The sequence below is a fragment of the Danio aesculapii genome, chromosome 3, assembly GCF_903798145.1.
Source record: "Danio aesculapii chromosome 3, fDanAes4.1, whole genome shotgun sequence".
In the NCBI taxonomy this organism is placed as follows: domain Eukaryota; kingdom Metazoa; phylum Chordata; class Actinopteri; order Cypriniformes; family Danionidae; genus Danio; species Danio aesculapii.
The window spans coordinates 58157941-58179458 of record NC_079437.1 but is presented as its reverse complement, the minus strand read 5'-3'; the positions used below and the strand labels follow the sequence as shown (position 1 = coordinate 58179458).

At 38.5% G+C, this 21518-nt stretch overlaps 2 protein-coding genes across 2 annotated transcripts in view; one reads left to right on the top strand and one right to left on the bottom strand.

Annotated features, from left to right (window-relative positions):
* mfsd13al (major facilitator superfamily domain containing 13a-like) overlaps positions 1-13181 on the bottom strand; it is a 17822-nt gene extending 4641 nt beyond the window's left edge. Inside the window, exons 1-3 of the mRNA XM_056454304.1 lie at positions 12496-13181; positions 6292-7011; positions 4215-4369 (exon numbers count right to left, since the gene is read on the bottom strand). Coding sequence (XP_056310279.1) covers positions 4215-4369; positions 6292-7011; positions 12496-12642 — 1022 coding nt within the window. The 5' untranslated portion in view covers positions 12643-13181. The remainder of the gene's footprint in view (positions 1-4214; positions 4370-6291; positions 7012-12495) is intronic.
* The window catches only part of cdr2a (cerebellar degeneration-related protein 2a), a 21872-nt gene continuing 13372 nt past the window's right edge, over positions 13019-21518 (top strand). The window contains exons 1-2 of the mRNA XM_056454306.1: positions 13019-13267; positions 17004-17116. Of these exons, the coding sequence (XP_056310281.1) occupies positions 13186-13267; positions 17004-17116 (195 nt within the window). The 5' untranslated portion in view covers positions 13019-13185. The remainder of the gene's footprint in view (positions 13268-17003; positions 17117-21518) is intronic.

Here is a 21518-nt window from a genome sequence, read left to right as displayed (position 1 = left end):
ATTCTCATGAATAATAATTAGACACCGACGCATCTTCATAGTACTCACAGTTTTATGCTACATCACCCGGAAGATGAAAAAAGTGAGGAAAAGTTCAAAATTAGCTAGTTGTTCCCTGTTATTAAATCTAACAGATGCTAGCATCGTCTTAATTGATGTTCAACACACATAAAAATCTCTAATATTTAGTTGGGGGTTTCACAAGTTCATAAGTCCATTAATTAATTAATTAATCCACTAATCCACATGAATCCATAATTAGTTAAAATATTTGTTTGTTTTGGTAATCTTCAATCAACGTCTGACCGTTTGCTTCCACGTTTGGAGTGGAGTGTTGATGTCCATATCAGTCTAAGTACATCAGCATACTGAAATAAAAGTCTCAGCACAGGGGCGTTGCTAGACATAAAGCTCTACTGGGGCACGTACCTCCTTCCCCCCTCAAAATAATAATAAAAATAAATAAATAAATAAATAAAAAAATAAAAAAATATATATATAACCTTAAATGTAACTGGAAAACAATGTTAAGACAACTGGAGTGGTATGCAAAGATCATTTAAGAAATTACTTTTGCATAAATACTAATTTCATTAATTTCATTAATTATCTGTTGTAGACTTGACACATGGCAGCTAATTAGGTTTATTAAGTCTTTACCTCCCTGACTCGTCATCCCTCCTTTTTGCTTCATACAAAAAAATCTATCAGGAGGCATGCTTGTAAGATCATCATATTGTTTAAACTTTAGTTATGTTATTTGCTAAACAAAAAAGGCTGTTACGCTGGTTTTACAACGCATGAGCGGCGCGTAACAAGCAGGTAGCCTGCTTTTTTGGCATGCATGTTAACTACCGGGACTCGCACCGGCAGAAGAGCAGCGCGTGCCAGAAGCGCGTGCCCCAGTGAATTGGGTCTAGCGACGCCCCTGTCTCAGCAACTTCAAGTTTGGGGGAAAAAAAAACAGCATTTGGTTTAATGAACTTGTGAACAATCATTATCTAAACTTAATGTATGTATGTGTTATATGGTTAATAGTAAGAGATTTATTTAGGTACATGTTACTACATTCCATTCATTCATTCATTCATATTCATTTTCTTTTCTGCTTAGTCCCTGTACTAATCTGGGGTCGCCACAGCGGAATGAACCGCCAACTCATCCAGCATATGTTTTACACAGCAGATGCCCTTCCAACTACATCCCATCACTGGGAAATACTACTTACCATTATAGGAAAATTAAAAGTATAAAGTATATTGAGAGTTTTTGTCTTGTCTCTGGTCTAAATATTCTTAAATCAAGAGGCATTTTCTAGACAAGTAAAACTCTTGTAGTGTTTTCAGAAAAAAAATCTGAAAATTAAGCACATTTTCCCTAAAAACAAGCAAAATAAACATTATACTAGTTTTAAGGAGAAATTCTTAATTTGACTATAATAATATTAATAATTACACTTAATAAGACAACAATTTTTGACTGAAATGCTTCTTAATTTAAGATTTCGTAATATTTGTAATGTAATCATTTTTGAAGTGTAATTTTAATTTTATTTCTTACATTTTAAACATTAAAGGCCACCATTTTAAGCCTCTTCAGAGTAAACGTCTGCTAGTGTGATATAAGCTTAAACCTGTCCAAAGGTGGATTTATAATCTCAACACGTGTAATGTAATAAATCCAGTTATTATGCATGAAAGAAGGCTTGATACACTAATCAGCAGAAAACACATAATCTGGCCTGCATTTCTAAAGCGATTATTCACTTAATATACACTACTGTAAAGTTTTTTTGTTTCATTTCATGCGAATGCATCTATTTCTATTCGTCAATTTACAAAAAAACATTAAGCAGAGAAAACCTTTTTAGTTTTTATATATAAAAGCATGCATCGGTCAACATATCTGAATGATTTCTAAAAGATCAGGTGGCACTGAAGAAAACAAATAAAATTACACTCATTTGAAAGAGAGAACTTCCCTTACACATGATGTAAATTTTTTGATCCACGACTATGATACATTTGGCGGGATTTTGATCCTATGGACTAGTTCTTTACACATCTTATCCAAAGTCATCTGTTGCATTTTGAGGTGACTGTTGTAGCTGTGAAATAACTGAATTCATTCAGCGTAGTGATACTGTTCTGTAATGCACTCAAAACCTGCCTGATCTACTTTAGCTGTGCATTTATCTGAAAATAGTGGCACACATTAGAATGTTGATTGGCCAATCAGAATTAAGCATTCAATAGTCTTGTAGTATAAATCCACATAGAAATCAATTCCTTTAAATGATACAAATAAGGGCTTAGCTGACACGGCTCTACAATATCGCATGGAGGTCAGGGGCAATACCTCTAGACTGGGCGACTGGGGCGGTGGTTCCAATTTTTAAGAAGAGGGGCCAGAGGGTGTGCTAAAACTTTAGTGGGATCACACTCCTCAGCCTCCCAGGGAAAGACTTTGCCAGGGTACTGGAGTGGAGGATCCAGGAACAATGCGGTTTTCATCCAGGACGTGGTACACTGGATCAGCTCTATACCGTCACCATGGTGGTTGGGGGTTCATGGGAGTATGCTCAACCAGTCCACATGTGTTTTGTGGACTTGGAGAAGGCATTTGACCATGTCCCTCGTGGCATTCTGTGGAGGGTGCTCTGGGAGTATGGGGTCAGAGGCGCTCTGTTAAGGGCTGTCTCGTCTCTGTATAAACAAGTAGGAGTTTGGTTCGCATTGCCGGCAATAAGTCAGATTTGATTCCAGTGCATGTTGGACACCGACAGGACTGCCCCTTGTCACCAATTCTGTTCATAATTTTATGGACAGAAGTTCAATGCGCATCCTTGGGCTGGAGGAGGTCCAGTTCGGGGACCACAGGATCTCATCTCAGTGTTGTTCTGTTTGCTTTCTTCAAACATGGACCTTCAGCATACACTGAGGCGGTTTGCTGCCAAGTGTGATGCGACTGGGATGAGAATCAGTACCTCCAAGTCCGAGGCCATGGTGCTCCACTTGAAAAAGGTGGTTTGTCATGTCCAGATTAGAGGAAAGTCCTTCCATACCCAAGGTGGAGGAGTTCAAGTATCTTGGGGTTTTTTGTTTACAAGTGAGGGAAGGATGGAATGTGAGATTGATGGGCGGATTGGTGCAGCGGCAGCAGTAATGCGGTCAATGTACTGGTCCGTTGTGGTAAAGAACGAGCTGAGTCGAAAGACAAAGCTCTCGATTTACCAGTCAATCTACATTCCTACTCTCACCTATGGTCATGAGCTTTGGGTCATGACTGAAAGGACAAGATCTCAGATACAAGCAGCAGAAATAAGTTTCGTTCGCAGGATGGCAGAGCACACCCTTTTAGATAGAGTGAGGAGCTCTGTCACCCGGGAGGAGCTCAGAGTAGAGCCACTGCTCCTCCACATCGAGAAAAGTCAGCTGAGGTGGCTTGGGCATCTGTTTCAGATGCCTCCTGGACGCCTACCTAGGGAGGTGTTCCAGGCATGTCCCACCAGGAGGAGGCCTCGGGGAAGACTCAGTACATGCTGGAGGGACTATGTCTCACGGCTGGCCTGGGAACGCCTCTGGATCCCCCCGGAGGAGCTGAGGAAGTGTCTGGGGAGAGGAAAGTCTGAGGTTCTCTCCTAAGACTGCTGCCCCCATGACCAGCCCCGGACAAGTGGTTAAAAATGAATGAATGAATGAATGAATGAATGAAGTTAGGGCAGCACAATACTGGAAAAATATTCAATATATGACATTGTTGTTCTTACGATATAACATTTCTCTATAAAATGCTATTTTTTAGTTATGTTTTTAAACAGAGATACAAAAGAGAAGGACCACATCTGATTGCATAAAATAAATGTAATTTATCACACCTCGACTGCGATACATCTATTGCTTAAACAATTATTGCGTTAACGATAATTTTGCTAAATATAGTGCATGCCTACAACAAATATTTATTAATATTACCATTTTGACAGTGTTTGTGATTAAATAAATGCAGCCAAAACACCCAATTATGCTAAAAGGCAACCCTAATCATTTGAACAGCACTGCATATATACAAATGCATAAACTTCCCGACCTAAAACATGACATATGAATCCGCTCTCGGTGTGGTATGCACATATCATGAGGTGTCTTTACATATTTATCCCTTTAGCCAAGAGCAGGACACAAAGAGCAGCTCTGCTCAGTGTAAATACTCACATGTTGGAAGTGAGGAACAATGCGAGGAAGTAGTGGTTGTGAGGGCCTAGCAGCAGCATGATGAGCGCGGCTCCGGCTTCCACACAGAAGGAGATCAAGATCAGTCTGAAGTAGCCGAACTTACGCAGAAGATCCTGACTGCACAACACCAATATCTGCTCAACAACACAAAGACCGGTCACAAGTGTTTTTAATTTGACTCTAATGGTGATATAGAATGTTTCTGTGCATGAAATGGGGGTTTATTCAAATTAAATACACTAATAGGCTGCTTTGATCACATTTATTATCCACATGTTTCCTAATTTGTCTTCTGCATTTGATAAATCCCTTCTGGTTTGGGGAAAAGATGTAAACTAATCATATGGGGTTGGCTTCAAATAATCTTTATCTGCCAGTCTGAGTGAAAGAACTGTAGATTTTACTCGAGCAGTGGTGAAAAATCAATCAATAAATCAATTCTGCATTGATTGTGAGATTTCAAACAGCACTGCTTTTGTTATTCTCTATTAAATTAATTCTGAGTTTAGTTTTTAAACTGCAAATGGCGCTCTAGGCTAGTTTTTACCAGCAGATGGCACTCTAGGCTAGTTCTCAACAGCAGATGATGCTCTAGGCTAGTTTTTAACAGCAGATGGTGCTCTAGGCTAGATTTTAACAGCAGATGGAGCTCTAGGCTAGTTTTTAACAGCAGATGGTGCTCTAGGCTAGTTCTTAACAGCAGATTGCGCTCTAGGCTAGTTTTTAACAGCAGATTGCGCTCTAGGCTAGTTTTTTTAACAGCAGATGGCGCTCTAGGCTAGTTTTCAACAGCAGATGGCGCTCTAGGCTAGTTTTTAACAGCAGATGGTGCTCTAGGCTAGTTCTTAACAGCAGATTGCGCTCTAGGCTAGTTTTTTAACAGCAGATGGTGCTCTAGGCTAGTTCTTAACAGCAGATGGCGCTCTAGGCTAGTTTTTTTAACAGCAGATGGCGCTCTAGGCTAGTTTTTAACAGCAGATGGCGCTCTAGACTAGTTTTTAACAGCAGATTGCGCTCTAGGCTAGTTTTTAACAGCAGATGGCGCTCTAGGCTAGTTTTTAACAGCAGATGGCGCTCTAGGCTAGTTTTCAACAGCAGATGGTGCTCTGGGCTAGTTTTTAACAGCAGATGGCGCTCTAGGCTAGTTTTCAACAGCAGTTGGTGCTCTAGGCTAGTTCTTAACAGCATATGGTGCTCTAGGCTAGTTTTTAACAGCAGATGGTGCTCTAGGCTAGTTCTTAACAGCAGATGACACTCTAGGCTAGTTTTCAACAGGAGATGGCACTTTAGGCTAGTTCTTAACAGCAGATGGCACTCTAGGCTAGTTTTCAACAGCAGATGACGCTCTAGGCTAGTTTTTAACAGCAGATGGCGCTCTAGGATAGTTTTTCACAGCAGATGGCGCTCTAGGCTAGTTTTTAACAGCAGATGGCGCTCTAGGCTAGTTTTCAAAAGCAGATGGTGCTCTAGGCTAGTTCTTAACAGCAGATGGCGCTCTAGGCTAGTTTTTAACAGCAGATGGCGCTCTAGGCTAGATTTTAACAGCAGATGTCACCTCACAGCACAAAAACGTAGCTGGTTCCAGCTTCGGCTGAGTCAGTTAGCATTGTGTGGAGTTTGCATGTTCTCCCTGTGTTCACGTAGGTTTCCTCCGGGTGCTCCGGTTTCCCCCACAGTCCAAACACATGTGCTATAGGTGAATTGAATAAGCTAAATTGGCTGTAGTGTACGTGTGTGAATGCAAGAGTGTGTGGGTTGTTCCCAGTGATGGGTTGCGGCTGGAAGGGCATCCGCTGCATAAAACATATGCAGCTGGATAAGTTGGTGGTTCATTTTGCTGTGGCAACCCCTGATTAATAAAGGGACTAAGTCGAAAAGAAAATGAATATATGAATGGTGCTCTAGGCTAGTTTTTAACAGCCGATGGCGCTCTAGACTTGTTTTTAAAGTTGCCATCAGTAACCTTAGTTTATCGACCTTAATAATCATGCACAATAATCAGCCCAGTTTACTAGAGCCTTAAGAATAAGAGTGGTAGTTCTATGTTTTGATGTACCTGCGGACAGATGAATCCGGCTCCATACATGACGCTCTTGGCAAGCGACGGTAGGACGTCCTGAGGAATGAGCTGCTCTGCAAAGATCATGGTGAAGTTGTTGCAGAACGCCACCATGAAGACCTGGAAGAAGTTCATGAAGACGAAGACCTGGAAGTCTCTGTTGCTCAGGATCTGCCAGGTCATGGACAGCACAGACGCCAGCGAGAGCGCCGGACTCTGCGCATCATTGGCCGAGCTCTTGCTGTCGAAACGGCTCTCGCTGTGGAGGCCCGTGTACAGCATGCAGACGCAGGCCAGCACAGCCACCAGCACACTGAAGGCCTGGAAGGATGCGAAATCCTCCATGTTTTTGGAGAGGAGGCCGCAGAACAACACACTGGAGGATCCCACCAGAGACGCCAACTGGCTGTACTTGATGAGCCTCAGCCGGTTGTGGTGGTTTCCGGAGATCTCTGCGAACAGTGCGCACTGGGCCAGCAGCACAAATGTGAGCATGCCGTCGAAAGCACAGAGGGTTACCATGAGGTGGACGCCGCTCAACCAGTCTTCGGGCTCGTACGTCCTCCAGGGGAACCAGGCCAGCAGGAAGGACAGGCAGTACAGAGGGGCTCCGTATAAGATGGAGAGCCTGCGCCGGGAGCAGCACTCCATCTGAGAGTTGTCTTGCAAATATCCAAACAGCGGGTCATTCAGAGCATTCCAGATCATGTAGACCACCTGTGTGGAGACACAAAAATGAGTGTGTTTACATGGACACTAATAATCTAATAGATTTTAATGCGATTAAGACTATACTCGATTGAAAATACTGTGGTAAAATAAATTTCCATATTTAAAGACATGAATTGTATGGAACAATGTAATTTAATGCAGTGCTTAAAGTCAGGTGTGATCATATCTCAATCAGGCAGTGAAGATCACTGATTGTAAACAAATCAGATCTTAAATGCTGCGATTTCATAATAGCTTGACAGTTTACCTAAAGTGCCTGAGCTGGCTTATTCAAAATTATACATTTGCCCCAAAACCTGTACATATACCCCAATATTGTGTTTACATGAGGTTAGGTTTAATTGCAATACTGCCAAAATCCCATTAAAATGGTCAATGGTTAAACACAATCAATGATGGTAATTACATAAAAGGAAAAAGAAGCAAACTGTGGCCGAGGATGGCATCACCTATACCCAATCAGAGATACATATACTCTAAAATTGTACTCTACATTTAACCTATAGAAGTGCACACAACCACCTTGAACACACACCGGGAGCAGTAGGTATCCACTGATATTCTGTTGCGAGTGTAATACATGCTTCCTTCATACTTGGCTCTAGAGGGCACCCTCACATATAAACTCCACATATGCCTCACAAATATTAAGACATTAGCGACAAGTAAATGGTAAATGGATCAAAAATGAAGATTATAAACAATGATTGAGGCAATATATGGTTTATATGTGTTCTTCAAGCCATCCTGTGTGTTTTTATAAGAATTAATTATATTTATAACGCAATGCTAATTGACCTAGCCTTTAGCACTCTATAAAATACTATAAAACAGTGCAAATTCTTCCTCATTCTGATATGAAACCTCATCTGGCCCCAAAAATGGAGTGCGATATGACAAATTTTGATTATGACCAATTAAAATGTCTCCTCAATCTGCTTTTGAAGAAGAAAGCTGCGTCTCAAATGGCACACTATACACTATGCACTTACACACTCAACAGCATACTATATGTATGTAGTGTTGTCCCAAATGGAGCACTAATGTTTTTTTACTAAGCGGAAATTCAAACCGTTTCCCTGATGACGTTTGGCGGTTGCCAAATCAGTAAAATAAATGACCAAACTATCAAATAATACCTGCCATGACTATAACCGTACTCACCATCGGGAGGCGCTATAGTCACTCTCGTAGGAGAATTTTGCTTTCACCATCCAAAATAAATAACGTTATCCAACATGTGCGCCCGATAGCTCCGCCCCTTCCATTACGTGAGCAAACCTGCAGTCGTTGAGTGCATGAAGTGTCCATCATTACACACTTCCTTTTATCGGCTGAATGAGTGCATCAATAAAGTGCACCTATTATTTTTCAGTGTAAACGCACTACTTACACTATTTATACTATAAAATGGTGTAGAATAGTGCATAAGTGTGCAATTTGGGACGCAGCTATATTGTAATATCGTGCCACAGCACACATTGTCTCAGCTGCAATTCTGACGCTTTGCAGTTCCTTCTCAATATAGTCTACTGTGCAACTTGACAAACATTTACATCAAATCCCTCATGGTACACAGCATTTAATCATAATGACTAAAGTATGTTAGCTTCACGTGCTTTAAAGACTGAATTGCATTCGGTCTACCCTTAAGTACAGTATATTGCATTAAAGTTTAATATTTTCATAAAGAGTGCTGCTTGTATGAACTTGTGTAAGATATTTTGAAGAATGCTGGTAATCAAATACTTTTGCTTGCTGTTAGCTTTCTATTGTATGGATGTCTTACACATTTTAGCATGTCTTCATGTTTCACAAAATGAATGAATGAATCCAGGTTTGATCTAACATCGATTTCATTTTTGGTTAACTGTGAAGCTGATGAGCTGAACCATCAAATTAAACAAGGAACCAGCTTCTTACATGGCTTAGCTTGAGGTATATGGGGGTCTTCAAGTGCTCAACTGGTTATGCTGGTCTGTTTCAATGGTTTTCAAGGGTTTATGACTGCATTGTAAGGTTGAAAGGGTGGATGACCAGCTCAACCCGCTAATCTGGTTCAAGTCTGTTTGTTTAACTTTCTTTACACTTCACTTATCCAAATATAACATGTATCGTATTTCATACTGTTGATGACCAACTAATGCATGTGCAATTGAAACACTTTTAAATAATTTAGCAAAATATATCTAAAAACCTTTTATCTTTTAGATGTTAGTATCAGTATGTTAGTTTTTAGGATCTCTATAAGCTAGTGTGCTCCAAAACAGTGACAGAATTTGCATTTGGAAGATGTTAACCTAATATACACATCCAATGCTTGCAGTTTGTCACTTTCGCTTAAATAGATCAAATATCCTTTCAGGTCTCATACTTCAGTCTCTCATCAAATCTTCTGACCAATCAAATGCTCTTTAGTATCTGACATGCCCCGCCCCTTCTCATTTGTTTTTCAGTTGATGCACTAGTGCTCAACCACTCCTACTGGCAGAGCTGTGATTAAAACAAAACGCTATTGGTTGTTTTTTAAAAGGGGGAGGGGCTATGTTTCAGTTGAGATTACATCAAACATTAAATAAATGCACATTTCAAACATTTCACGGGAGCTTTAGGATAGTTTATAGTTCTGACCCCAAGGGCGTTTTAGTGTCTACATAAAATTATAAGGACCCTTGATTATGGTTCAATTTTTTATCGTTAGCTATTGTGTAATATTGATGTTTGAACATAATCGAAAACTGTAAATTTAAGACACTAACGTTTTATTTACAACATTAAAAACTTTGTCGCAGAGGGTTATTTGTTTATTTTAGTAATTTTCGTAGAGTTTAGCTTATGAAGGCCTACACAAATGGCTGATAGAGACTTCTTCCTGGGTTTGTTACATCATCAAACATAAAATTTACATAAACCCCGCCCTCAAGTGTGACACACGCTGCGTTCCACTCAACTTTTAGACACACTCACAAACTTCATTCCCTCGTTCCATTAGATGAATCCCTGCCCAGGGCTTAATTTGTGCGGGAACAAGCCAGATCCGGCACCTCTGAAATCTGATCTGGCATCTCATCTTAACGATCTCCCTCCTCACACACCACCGCCTGCCTGCTCTTCAATTTCTTCCGCGACTCCCCAACCCTCTTCACTTTCCTTTGGGACAACACCCTGCCCCGCCCCTCATCTCTCTTCACTTTCGTCTGCGACACCTCTCCCTCCTTGGGTAACATCCCGGATCCATTACCCCAATCTGTTCCGGGACCTCGCAATTCACAAATTAAGCACTGTCCCTGCCCCAGTTTTACAGTGGGTTCCACTTCATCAAGTTGGGCTTGGGCAAGGGAATCGGCTACATGTGTTTACTCCACCACCTTTATGTCCCAGAATGCAATGCAATTGTGACATCACAACAGAGAAGTTCCCAAGTGCTCAAGGGTTTGGGGCATGAGTCTCAAACTCAGTTCCTGGAGGGCCGCAGCTCTGCACAGTTTTGCTCCAACCGTCATCAAACACAGCTGATCCAAATAATCAAGGTGTTCAAAAGAGTCTTGGACATAATCAGGTGTGTTTGATTAGGGTTGGAGCAAAACAGAGCAGAGCTGCAACCCTCCAGAAGTTGAGTTTGAGACCTATGGTTTAGGGCATTACATTTAAACCCATCAAGATGTTCCGCCAGTAGTGGACACTTTCGTGATGTAATCAATTATGTATATACAAGGGAACAAGATGGAGGAAAGTTAGCAAGTGAAGGGCATAAAAAAATAGGACTGAAATGCAACCTTGCTCCAACATGCACTAGGAAGTCAGCAAATCAAAACGCACTCGGCCTGCTGACCAATCAGAGTCCAATGTGTATTTCTGAGGGAAGGCCTTTATAGAAAAAGGAAGTCACCAAAATTGTCAGACCCGCTGGCTGTGTCCGAAATCGCCGACTACTCAAGTAAGTACTACATATGAATTAGAATTTACTAAATGACCATTAGAGAAGTGCATTATATACCATATGAATGCGAGTAGTAGGAATGGAGCTCGGACGTAAGACATCCGCCATTTGTCATCTACATGCGTCAGTTGTGTCACTTCACTTCAATTCATGAGTTCTCTCATGGTGCATCATGGGATAGCGTAGCGTCCATCAGAATCTCAACATAAGTATTAGGTCATCAGGGTACTTCTCACCTACTGTTTTTAATTTCGGACATACTGCTTGACTTGCATACTGTTTTTAACATAACCTGTAGAGTATGGAAATACACCATTTCAGAGGCAACCTCAGTCATTCAGTAATTAGAAACATACTTATTGTCATCTGTACTTATTATAATGTGTAAAAGAATAAATAACCATACAAAAATGTCTATTTAATTTAATAAAACATCCCTGCTGACCAATGGGTAAAACCTGGTGGTTTTAAAGGACAGTGAAAAGTATAAACATTTAATAATTAATGATTATTTTGGGACCAAACTGTAATAGAGATTTTGAATTTGTTATTAAATCATTCTTGATCTAAATATGCCTGACGATTCTTTGACATACGACGTTTTAGTGTGGGTAAATCATGATGCAAATGTATAATAGTCATTATTTTTGCTCAGAAAAACATGAAACATGGTTAATAATGGGAAAAATTTAAACATTTTATTGTAATTTATTGTAATGTATCTTTGTAATTATGTTGACCATGCTGACGCCTGAACAAAACTTGCGTTTCGGGACACTGCTTTACTGCAATATTGTCAAAATCTAATTCACATTATTGTATAAACGAGGTTCATAATGCAATAGTGAATATTAAAAAAAGCTAAAATGTAATACACTGAATTAGAAAACCCATATTAACACTTCAGGGAGTCACGGTGGCACAGTGGGTAGCACTGTCGACTCACAGCAAACAGGTTGCTAGTTCAAGCCCCGGTTGGGTCAGTTGGCATTTCTGTGTGGAGTTTGCATGTTCCCCCAGTGTTCTTGTGGATTTCCTCCGAGTGCTCTGGTTTCCCCCCAGTCCAAACACATGCGGTTTAGGGGAATCGAATAAGCTAAATTGGTAGTGAAAAAATGTGTATGGGTGTTTCCCACTGTTGGGTTGCGGCTGGAAGGGCGTCAGCTGCGTAAAACATATGCTGGATAAGTTGGCGGTTCATTCCGCTGTGGCAACCCCTTATTAATAAAGGGACGAAGCCGAAAAGAAAATGAATAAATTAATATTAACACTCCGACACCGCCCACTCTACGCCTGCAAACAAAAGCCAGCCAATCCCATGTCAGAATGACAAATAGAACAAGTGACTGACAGGCAACGGCTGTTTCTGATTGGCTAAAAAAATTGCAGATCCCGCCCACAAACTGTTTTGGTGTTTTTTAGAGCTTATGGTGCTAGTAGATGATTTAAGTCTTGTGTGGACTTAAGAAAAAGTTATATACAAAGAGTTTACACTGTAGAAGTTCATGTTAAAAGATATGAATGCTCACCTGTGACTGGTGGAAAGCCGCCTCTGATATCCTGTACTTATTTAAGAACAGCTTCACATAGTAGAAACTGAAAATGCTGTTCATCATGCCTGCACCGAGCGTCGTCATGCAATAAGCCAAAGCGGCGGGATGAGCAAAGTTCCTCATGATGCTGGGACTGATGGAAACTAGTCTGTCAAAGCTAAATAATAATAATAATAATAATACAAGGAGACGTTATTATAAAACTCGTGCAGTAGCTGATATGTGATCCATATTAGTTAATTCCATTGACTATATCAAAAAACATGAGCAAAATACATGTTTTTCAGTTGAGTACATCCATAACATAGCTTCATTTCACCCCATCCAAAAACAAGGCACTGCACCACTTCCTGATATTCCAAAACTAAGGCGTGGCTTGTACGCAAATCGATCCACTAGTAGATTTTCATTGGCCAAGACGCCGCGCAGATCCCGCCCTCGCCCTCTGATTGGCCAGCAGGCAGTCCGCTCTTGTTGTTATCCAGTGTTCGCCCAGTGCTGAGTCTGACTCTGCCACGTTGCCGCGGGCGCCGCTTCTTCTCACCGCCAGGGACTGAAGCTGCCACTCACCGGCGTTTATACCGCAGACAAAGCGCCGATGTCTTAAAATACACGGGGAAAGAGAGCAGACAGGCGGTTCTTGTAGGAGCTTTAGCGGGAGTCGAGATGCTGACGGACGTGATAGTAGAGGAGGACTTTGACCGCAGTGAGGAGGAGCTGTGGTACAGCAGAAAAGACCTGGAGCACGGTAAAACAAACTCCATTTAGAATGCACACATCATTTATAACACACACATATAAACTGCTACAGGATGAGACGATTTAAAGAAATGTACAAGGTAACGTTTTATCATAAATGTTGCAGTTAACGGTTGTAGTCAGGCTACAATATGTTCAGCATCCACCGGGATAACGTTACAGCCTGAACGGGTTACAGCCTGAATTTCGCGAAGGTCAGGTGAAATATTCAGGGGAAACTGTATGGTTTAAATGTTGAGTGATGTAAATGAAATACAGGTTAATGAGGCGATAATCCAAGCAGTGTGTAATCTGTCTAACTGAAGGTCACGCCCATTGAAGCCCTTTAAATGCGCACCACTGACGTCATCAGATGATGATGATGATGAAACAAAGAAAAAAAAAGATGATGATAATGGAGTATGATGATGAAAACAAAACAAAACAAAAAAAATTATGCTGAAACGCTTGAAAGGTTGTGGTTACGTGCGTAGACATAGTGCTGAGGCGCTCACAGTGACCTGAGTTCGATTCCCGGCTCGATGTCTGTTTCCAATTGAGCTAAATTTGGTTTTATAATCACTCATTCCAATTTCAGAAAAATATTATTTGCAAATTAAAATAGGGAAAGCATATTACCAGCCAATGTCTATCAAAGTACAACAAAGTACACAGTTAATTAAATAGTGCTAATATTGTTTGAAGTCATATTTATATGCAATTTCAGACCGAATATTTAAAGTAGTGTGGTAAACAATATATGGACTGTTAAAATGAATAAGTGTGTGAGTTTAAAGCCAAACTTTACCTCAATCCTTTTACGATTTAAGGGAAAGTTGGTTTTATATTCGTACATTCATTCAATGACAACTTGTGTGATCCCTATATTGTTTACCACGCTAATTTGAATATTGACTCTGGAAATTCATGCAGGTATGACTTTAAAACAACATTAGCACTATTTAATTGACTGAAAAATATTGTAAGAGTCCTTGGCCGCTAATATGATTACCCTATTTAGAGTATTTGCAAAGACTACTTTTCTTAAGTTATCTTATTAAGAAAATCAAAATGTGCAAATATAAACCAACCATACCCTAATCTCTGCCAAACCCTCCTGTCGACGTCCCAACACACTCTCCTGTCTGTAATCTTCACCATCCTATCAAAGTTTAAAAAAACATGGTAAATTCCCTAAAAAAATATTGAAACATTTTAGACTTCGAGATGCTTGCTTGTGAGTATTTGTGTCACAGATGAGTGTGTTGTTTGAGCAGTTTAAAACTTAAAGTATTCATTAATTGGTTTGATGGCTTTAAATATCATTAAATCCCATATGAAAAAATACTCTAGTACTTTATACTGTAGTAACATACATACTATAGTCAATCTGTTGTGGTAAATCTATAGTAACACAGCAACTATAGTAATATAAACTGATTATGACCAGTACTGCCTTTTATTTTCTACAGCCATACATGCTGTACTATAATACACCACAGTTTACTGTAGTAAAATCTAAAGTATACTTCAGTATTTATTACAGTTTATTATGGTTAAAACTACACTGTGCTTTAGTGTTTATTAACAAAGTGTTGTAAATACTGTATTATAATATAAAAATACGACAATATATACAATATAATGTTTTATTATACAGTAGTATTGTAGCTTACTGTAAATGTAGTATTTTTCCAATGCATGAACTATTTTAAGGTGCTGTATGTAAGTTTTGACTCTTCTAAAGGATAAAAATACCATAATATGTTTGCAGATATATAAGAAACATGCCAAGTGAACAAAAACAATGCTGAAGTCAGATATTCTGCCTTGACAATGTGTTTTTCATGTCGGAGCGTCTGTCTTTGTTTTGGTTCTTTTAACCCGCCCACTGCCAGTTTAGCCAATTATATTTCAGCACTCGGGTTGCCTTGCTGGAAAACAGCGTATTTCATTAATTCATTCAGTCATGAAGGCTCTGAAAGCATGCGTCCGTGACTGAAATGAGACCTCCGGTGGACAGTAGCAGACTCCGAAATGAGACACATGAGGTGTACCTGAGGTGATCATTGTCATTTTTCTGTTGTTCAGCTGTGAGAAATAGCTGTTTCTAATATATCAATTTGAGGTGTTGGTTATGACAAAAACTCCTTTTAATATGGAAATATACCTTCTATCGGGTAATACGGTTTAAATCACTCACTCCTGTCCTCAATCTGGCAACCTGCGCTTGCGTTTGTTTTGATCCAGGAGTGCAATACCTAGTTCAACCACTGGATGTCAAACTTACATACTGCACCTTTAAATAAGTGTTTAATTTGTCAACTAATAATATAAAATGGAGACAAAATACTATAATATATACAATATAACACACCTTACTATAGTATGGTTTAAAAGCACTGTAATATTTCCTACAAATATAATATTTTTTAATGTATGATTCAAGCAACTGATTAAATAAGTGTTCAATTTAACTAATTTGTTAACTAACAAAATGGCATTTGTTTGTCTTAACAGCATTAATTTTAATACTATATAGATTAGTGTTTAACGTCTGGTAATGTACATCAACTATAGACATGCTTTGTTAATTTGTTAACTAATGTAAAAAAACAAGCCCTTATTCTATTGCCACATGGCGTGTGCGTCTTTGTGTACTGTACATGATGTATCCCATTTGGTGTTTTATTTGCATATTTATTTCAGAATAAATACAAAAATGTAATGCTAAAAAGTGTTTTATTTTGTAAATATAATGAAGATAATGCTTTTAATCCTCTGATTATAATAGGATTGATTCTTTTACTCTGACTTTGCACTTGGCAGGATGCTTTTTTTCTCCTTTCTGTCCAAAGCAGTGTTAATATGTATTTGTTTTGAAGGAACTCATGTTATTATTATGTGCAGGTCAAAGATGTGAAATGATTTGTTATTTACAGAATATGTGTCAGATACAGTATTCTGCCTTATAATATATCATATATTCCAATAACATTTATAAAGAAAAATACCTAGATATGTGTGGAATTTTGTTGCATCATTATTCAGCATAACCATGCCTGTCGTAATAATAATCAATATATCAGCTTATTGCGCAGAAAGTCGACCACAATAATTTTTGATGATGCAACATGTTTTGGCCATCACGTTTCCTTAGCTGATTGGGCAGCCTCTGTCGTCTTATCTAATCTCAGCTTTATCAGTCAAAGAGCTCAGGTTTAAAAGCAATCAATGGTTATTGCTGGATGAAGAAAAGCTGATTTTATTTTTAGCAATATTTTTATTATTTTCATATCAACTATTTGCAGAATAATTTCAGTATTCATGTAAATAATCTTTTCTAATCCTCCTCCACTCTATTCCCACTCTCACAAGACCACAAGAACACTTAAATGGACATAACAACAATAATAATTTATCATGACAGGCCTAAGCTTAATATGTATTTATGTAAAATGAAACAATATTCTTATTCTGAACTGTGTACATACACACTATATATATATATATATATATATATATATATATGTATGTATGTATGTATGTATGTATGTATGTATGTATGTATGTGTATATATATATATATATATATATATATATATATATATGTATGTTGATTACTTAGTACAAGTGTTGGCATGAATATAGCAAATGCTGCTGAGATGGCATTAAAACGATCATTTTTGTTTTTCCTCCATCTTCACTCTTCTGTGTGTGTGTGTGTGCGTGTGTGTGTGTGACAGATCTGCACTTGGCTGCTGAGCTGGGCAAGACTCTGTTGGACAGGAACCATGAGCTGGAGCAGGGCCTTCAGCACATGTACTCCACCAATCACGAGCAGCTGCAAGAGATTGAGGTGAAGCTTCTGATAAACAAAACACACACACACACACACACACAGCTCAGATCACAACACACACTCTCCCCAGATTACAACACGCACTCTCCCACACACACAGCACACACACACACACACACTCTCACTGCTGAGGCCATAACATACTCATACTCATGCCAGCAGAAATATACATCTGTGCAGAGCAATGAAGGAAACACACAGTCTCTCTCTCTCTCTCTCTGTCTCTTACACACACACAAATAATTGCAATATTATGAGCCCTCCTGTGAAATTTGTATTCTTTTTACGTTTACCAAGTGCTGAAGATTTTTTCTTTTTATTTTTATTGTGCAATCTGAACCTAGCATTAGCTTATTATTTGCTGATGATTTTTTCAACACATTTCTAAACATGGTGCTCCACCAGAAAAAGGTGGTTTGCCATCTCCAGGTTGGAGGAAAGTCCTTAGAATCCAGTTATTCACATAATGTTTTAACCTGAAGTCCTGGAAAGTCTACCCGTCAGTCGTCTAATGCACAGGCTGGATCGTGTGTTTGTGTGCTGTGCTGTTACTCTTTCTCTTCAGAGGACGTGCGTAACAGCGGGAGATTTCCTGCTTGATCCTCTTTCCTCCTCACTGTGAGGACGTAGTGCTGCAGCCCTCCTATTTCTGTGTGGGTGTGCGTGCGTGTGTGTGTTTGTCTGGCACGACACCAGGCCTGAGAAATAAATACATTAACACTGTCTCGTTTGGCCTGGCATGACAGGGCGATCTTATGCAGTGTAATGTTTACAGTGCCATACTACTACAGTATTGTGCACAGAATGGCATTATGTACATTGTAATATACATTACATCAGTATGCAAATTGACCATCGAGGGGGGGGGGGAGGGGGGGGGTTATGCTAGTAATGCTGCTTCAGTCATTTATTTATTTATTTACATTACATCCAATTTATTAATGTATAAACAGTGTTTTGAGGGATATTTCGTGTTTTCTGACCTACAGTATCCTCTGATTGGCTGTTTCAGAGGTTACTGTAGGTCAAACTATGCATCTACTTTGGCTTTACCTTTAGGTTGTATGTAGAAGCAACCACCTATTTTACAAGAAAACTTGGTGCTTTAGATCTGCAGTTTCAGACTACTGAAGGATTATTTTTTTCTCTAGCATAGACTAATTGGCGCAATTATGCATTCACCATGGTATAAACCAAAACAGGAGTGGTCAAATGTATATTTATATTATCTATCATTTTAATTATTAACATTATTATTTAAAATTCAGATCAGATTGATCTGTTTCTCATGATTAAAGGGCTGACCCCCTATACATCTTGTTTTCATGTACTTCAGAGGGGATCAAGCGTTAATTATACTGACCACTGGGAAAACTCCCGATCATAGATGTATGCATATATGTGTATATATCTCTGGCTCTGGATGGCCACAGCCCTCCACTGCACCTTGGTCCTGTATTTATTTCAAAGGAGTGCTACCCTGTACTAAAATGGCAGCTCTGTTGGCGCATTCCTTCCAATAGACAACAATAGCATAGGCGACATCTAATGTAAATATCTATGGTTTCTCACTAATTAGACTGATTTCTAACAAATTTACTTACTAGACTAACTAGTTTAATTTTCAAGACTAGTAATTTCTAATAACTGATTTATTTTATCTTTGCCATGATGATAGTAAATAATATTTGACTAGATATTCTTCTCTACAGCTTAAAGTGACATTTAAAGGCTTAATTAAGTTAATTAGGCAAGTCATTGCATAATGATGGTTTGTTCTGCAGACAATCAAAATAATGTTGCTAAAGGGGGCTAATAGTATTGACCTTAAAATGGTTTTAAAATAATTAGAATCTGCTTTTATTCTAGCCGAAATAAAGCAAATAAGATTTTCTCCAGAAGAACAAATATTATAGGAAATACTGTGAAAATTCCTTGCTCTGCTAAAAGTTTGGGAAATATAAATAAATAAATAAATAAATAAAAAATGACATGAGGGTGAATAATTTTGATTTCAACTGTATATATAATATTGGGTTTTGCATCTTCAGTAGACTCGATCAGCTTTGGATTAAAAGCTTCTTGAATCCGGTGTTATTATAGCTGGTTTGCATGCTGTAATAATGGTTTCAGACACACTTGACTGTATTCTCCAGTTCATTGTCTCCCTAGTTAAATATTAAACCGTGTACTGGGAAGTTTTAACAGCATGAACTTTCTCTTTCATCTCTTGTAGTAAAACATTAACAGAGCAGAGAAGCGTTTGACAGCCGCATTAACATTTAGCTGTGGAGTTTCATAGGAATTTCTGAAAACCAGTGCAGTTTTGTGACTTTCTTGATTAACTTATAAAGGGTATTAATGCAAATATCACTTTGATAAGGGGTTTAAACACAGTTGTGTGGCAGAAGACTGAATATTACTAGCTTCTAATGGATAAAATTGATTAACTGTATTTTTTATCATCACACTTGAAACACTTTGATTGTCATTTTCCCTTTGTACGTGTCACCAGAGCCTACCTGTCAACCATTCCGGTTTTTACTGGCATTTCCCCTATACTTTTACAGTTCTATCTTGCTATCATCCTGTAAAGATATTTTCCCGTTTTTTTTCTCCAGTATTTTTAATCTTTCTATGAAGGGTGGCAATATACATAAAACAGCCGATGCTCCCTTTATGCAACACTTACCGCCAAACCACCACTCTTAAATGTGAATCTGTTCTGTGCTTTCATTATATTTAGGCATGAAAACACTTTTAAATCAATATAAAAATGGCGGGATTCCCTTCCTTTCCATTACAGGAGTTGTTCCCCCTCCTATGCAAAATGAGTTATCCCGTATTTTCATATCCCAGGGTTGACAGATATGCATCAGAGGGGGAAAGCCCCGCCCATTAGTGACCATCTCTCCCTCATTAGCATATGACATTAGTCTTGTTTTTGAATCTGCCACTATGCTGACACACAGGCATTTATAGCTCCGCCCTCTTTTAGAAAGAGCACAGTGTGATTTGAATTTAAAGCGACAGTCACCAAAACAACACAATTAGGATCAAAGCCTTAAAGGGCAGTTTCAAAGAGTTATGAAACATTATCTGTGTGGTATATTGAGCTGAAACTTCACATGCCCACTCTAAAAACATCAGAGACTTATTTTATATGTTGTAAAAAGAGGGCATAATAGGTCCCCTTTAAATGGAGAGTGTTTACTTTTGTCATTTACAATGTTTCATAGTATTGCAGTCATTTCTCATAAGTTTTTTTTGTTAAACACTGTCTCAAACGTTTGTCTTTTTGCCTGATTTGTAATGCTGTGATACTCCTCCTCGCACAAAGATAGGCAAGTTCAGACTTGATTAATTAAAACGCACCACCTTTTTTGATTGTTGTTTTTTAGTAACACCCAGACCTGGTTCAGCTTGTTCAGGTGTGTTTGAATAAGGTGGAATCAAAACTCTCCATGCCCATCCCTGTCCTAGCAGGTTTGGATTTGTTCAAGCTTTATTAATGGTTTAACCAAGACTTTTAAAAAATCTCTATAAGAAGATGAATTTGAAAAATACTCTTGGATCCCTGAAGAACTGCGCCAATATTTAATGATTCAAAGTAGAGCTTGGCTTCAGGATGCAATTCAATATAATAATGCAAACAAGTTTTTAAGACATTCTCTGAGATGGCCAGTGTGATCTGATTCATTGAAATGATTCACACTTGTAGTCTGAACATCTAATGTTTAAATGAGGAGACTGAAAACAATGGTGAGGAAGATACTGAGGAGTCATAAGACGAGCATGAGACCGGTCTGATGATGCACTGTTTAGGAAACCAGAAATGCTCCATTCTGTTACATTTATATCTCTCTATTATTATATCCATATCTATCTATCTATCTATCTATCTATCTATCTATCTATCTATCTATCTATCTATCTATCTATCTATCTATCTATCTATCTATCTATCTATCTATCTATCTATCTATCTATCTATCTATCTATCTATCTATCTATCTATCTATCTATCTATCTATCTATCTATCTATCTATATAATGAATTACATGCAAATAAGTTGTCTGCTTTAATGTACTTTTTTTACTTATTTATTCTGAGCTATCCTTATAAAAGCAGATAAAATGATTGTATGTTAATTATGTTACATATTTGAAGCAATTAAACCATCTGAAAAATAGGTAAGGCATAGTTGTTTGTGGGATAATGTAAAATAAAAAGCTTTAAAATGATAGCGAATGAGTATTTTTGGGCCAAACTGTGATCCCTGTCATTCAAATTATTCTTGATCTGAATATGCCTGTGGATATTGCACTGAATGCCATTTGTTGTGTGTGTCTTTTAAAAATGGTCATTAAAACATAATAGTTGTTTAGTTTTTCCTCG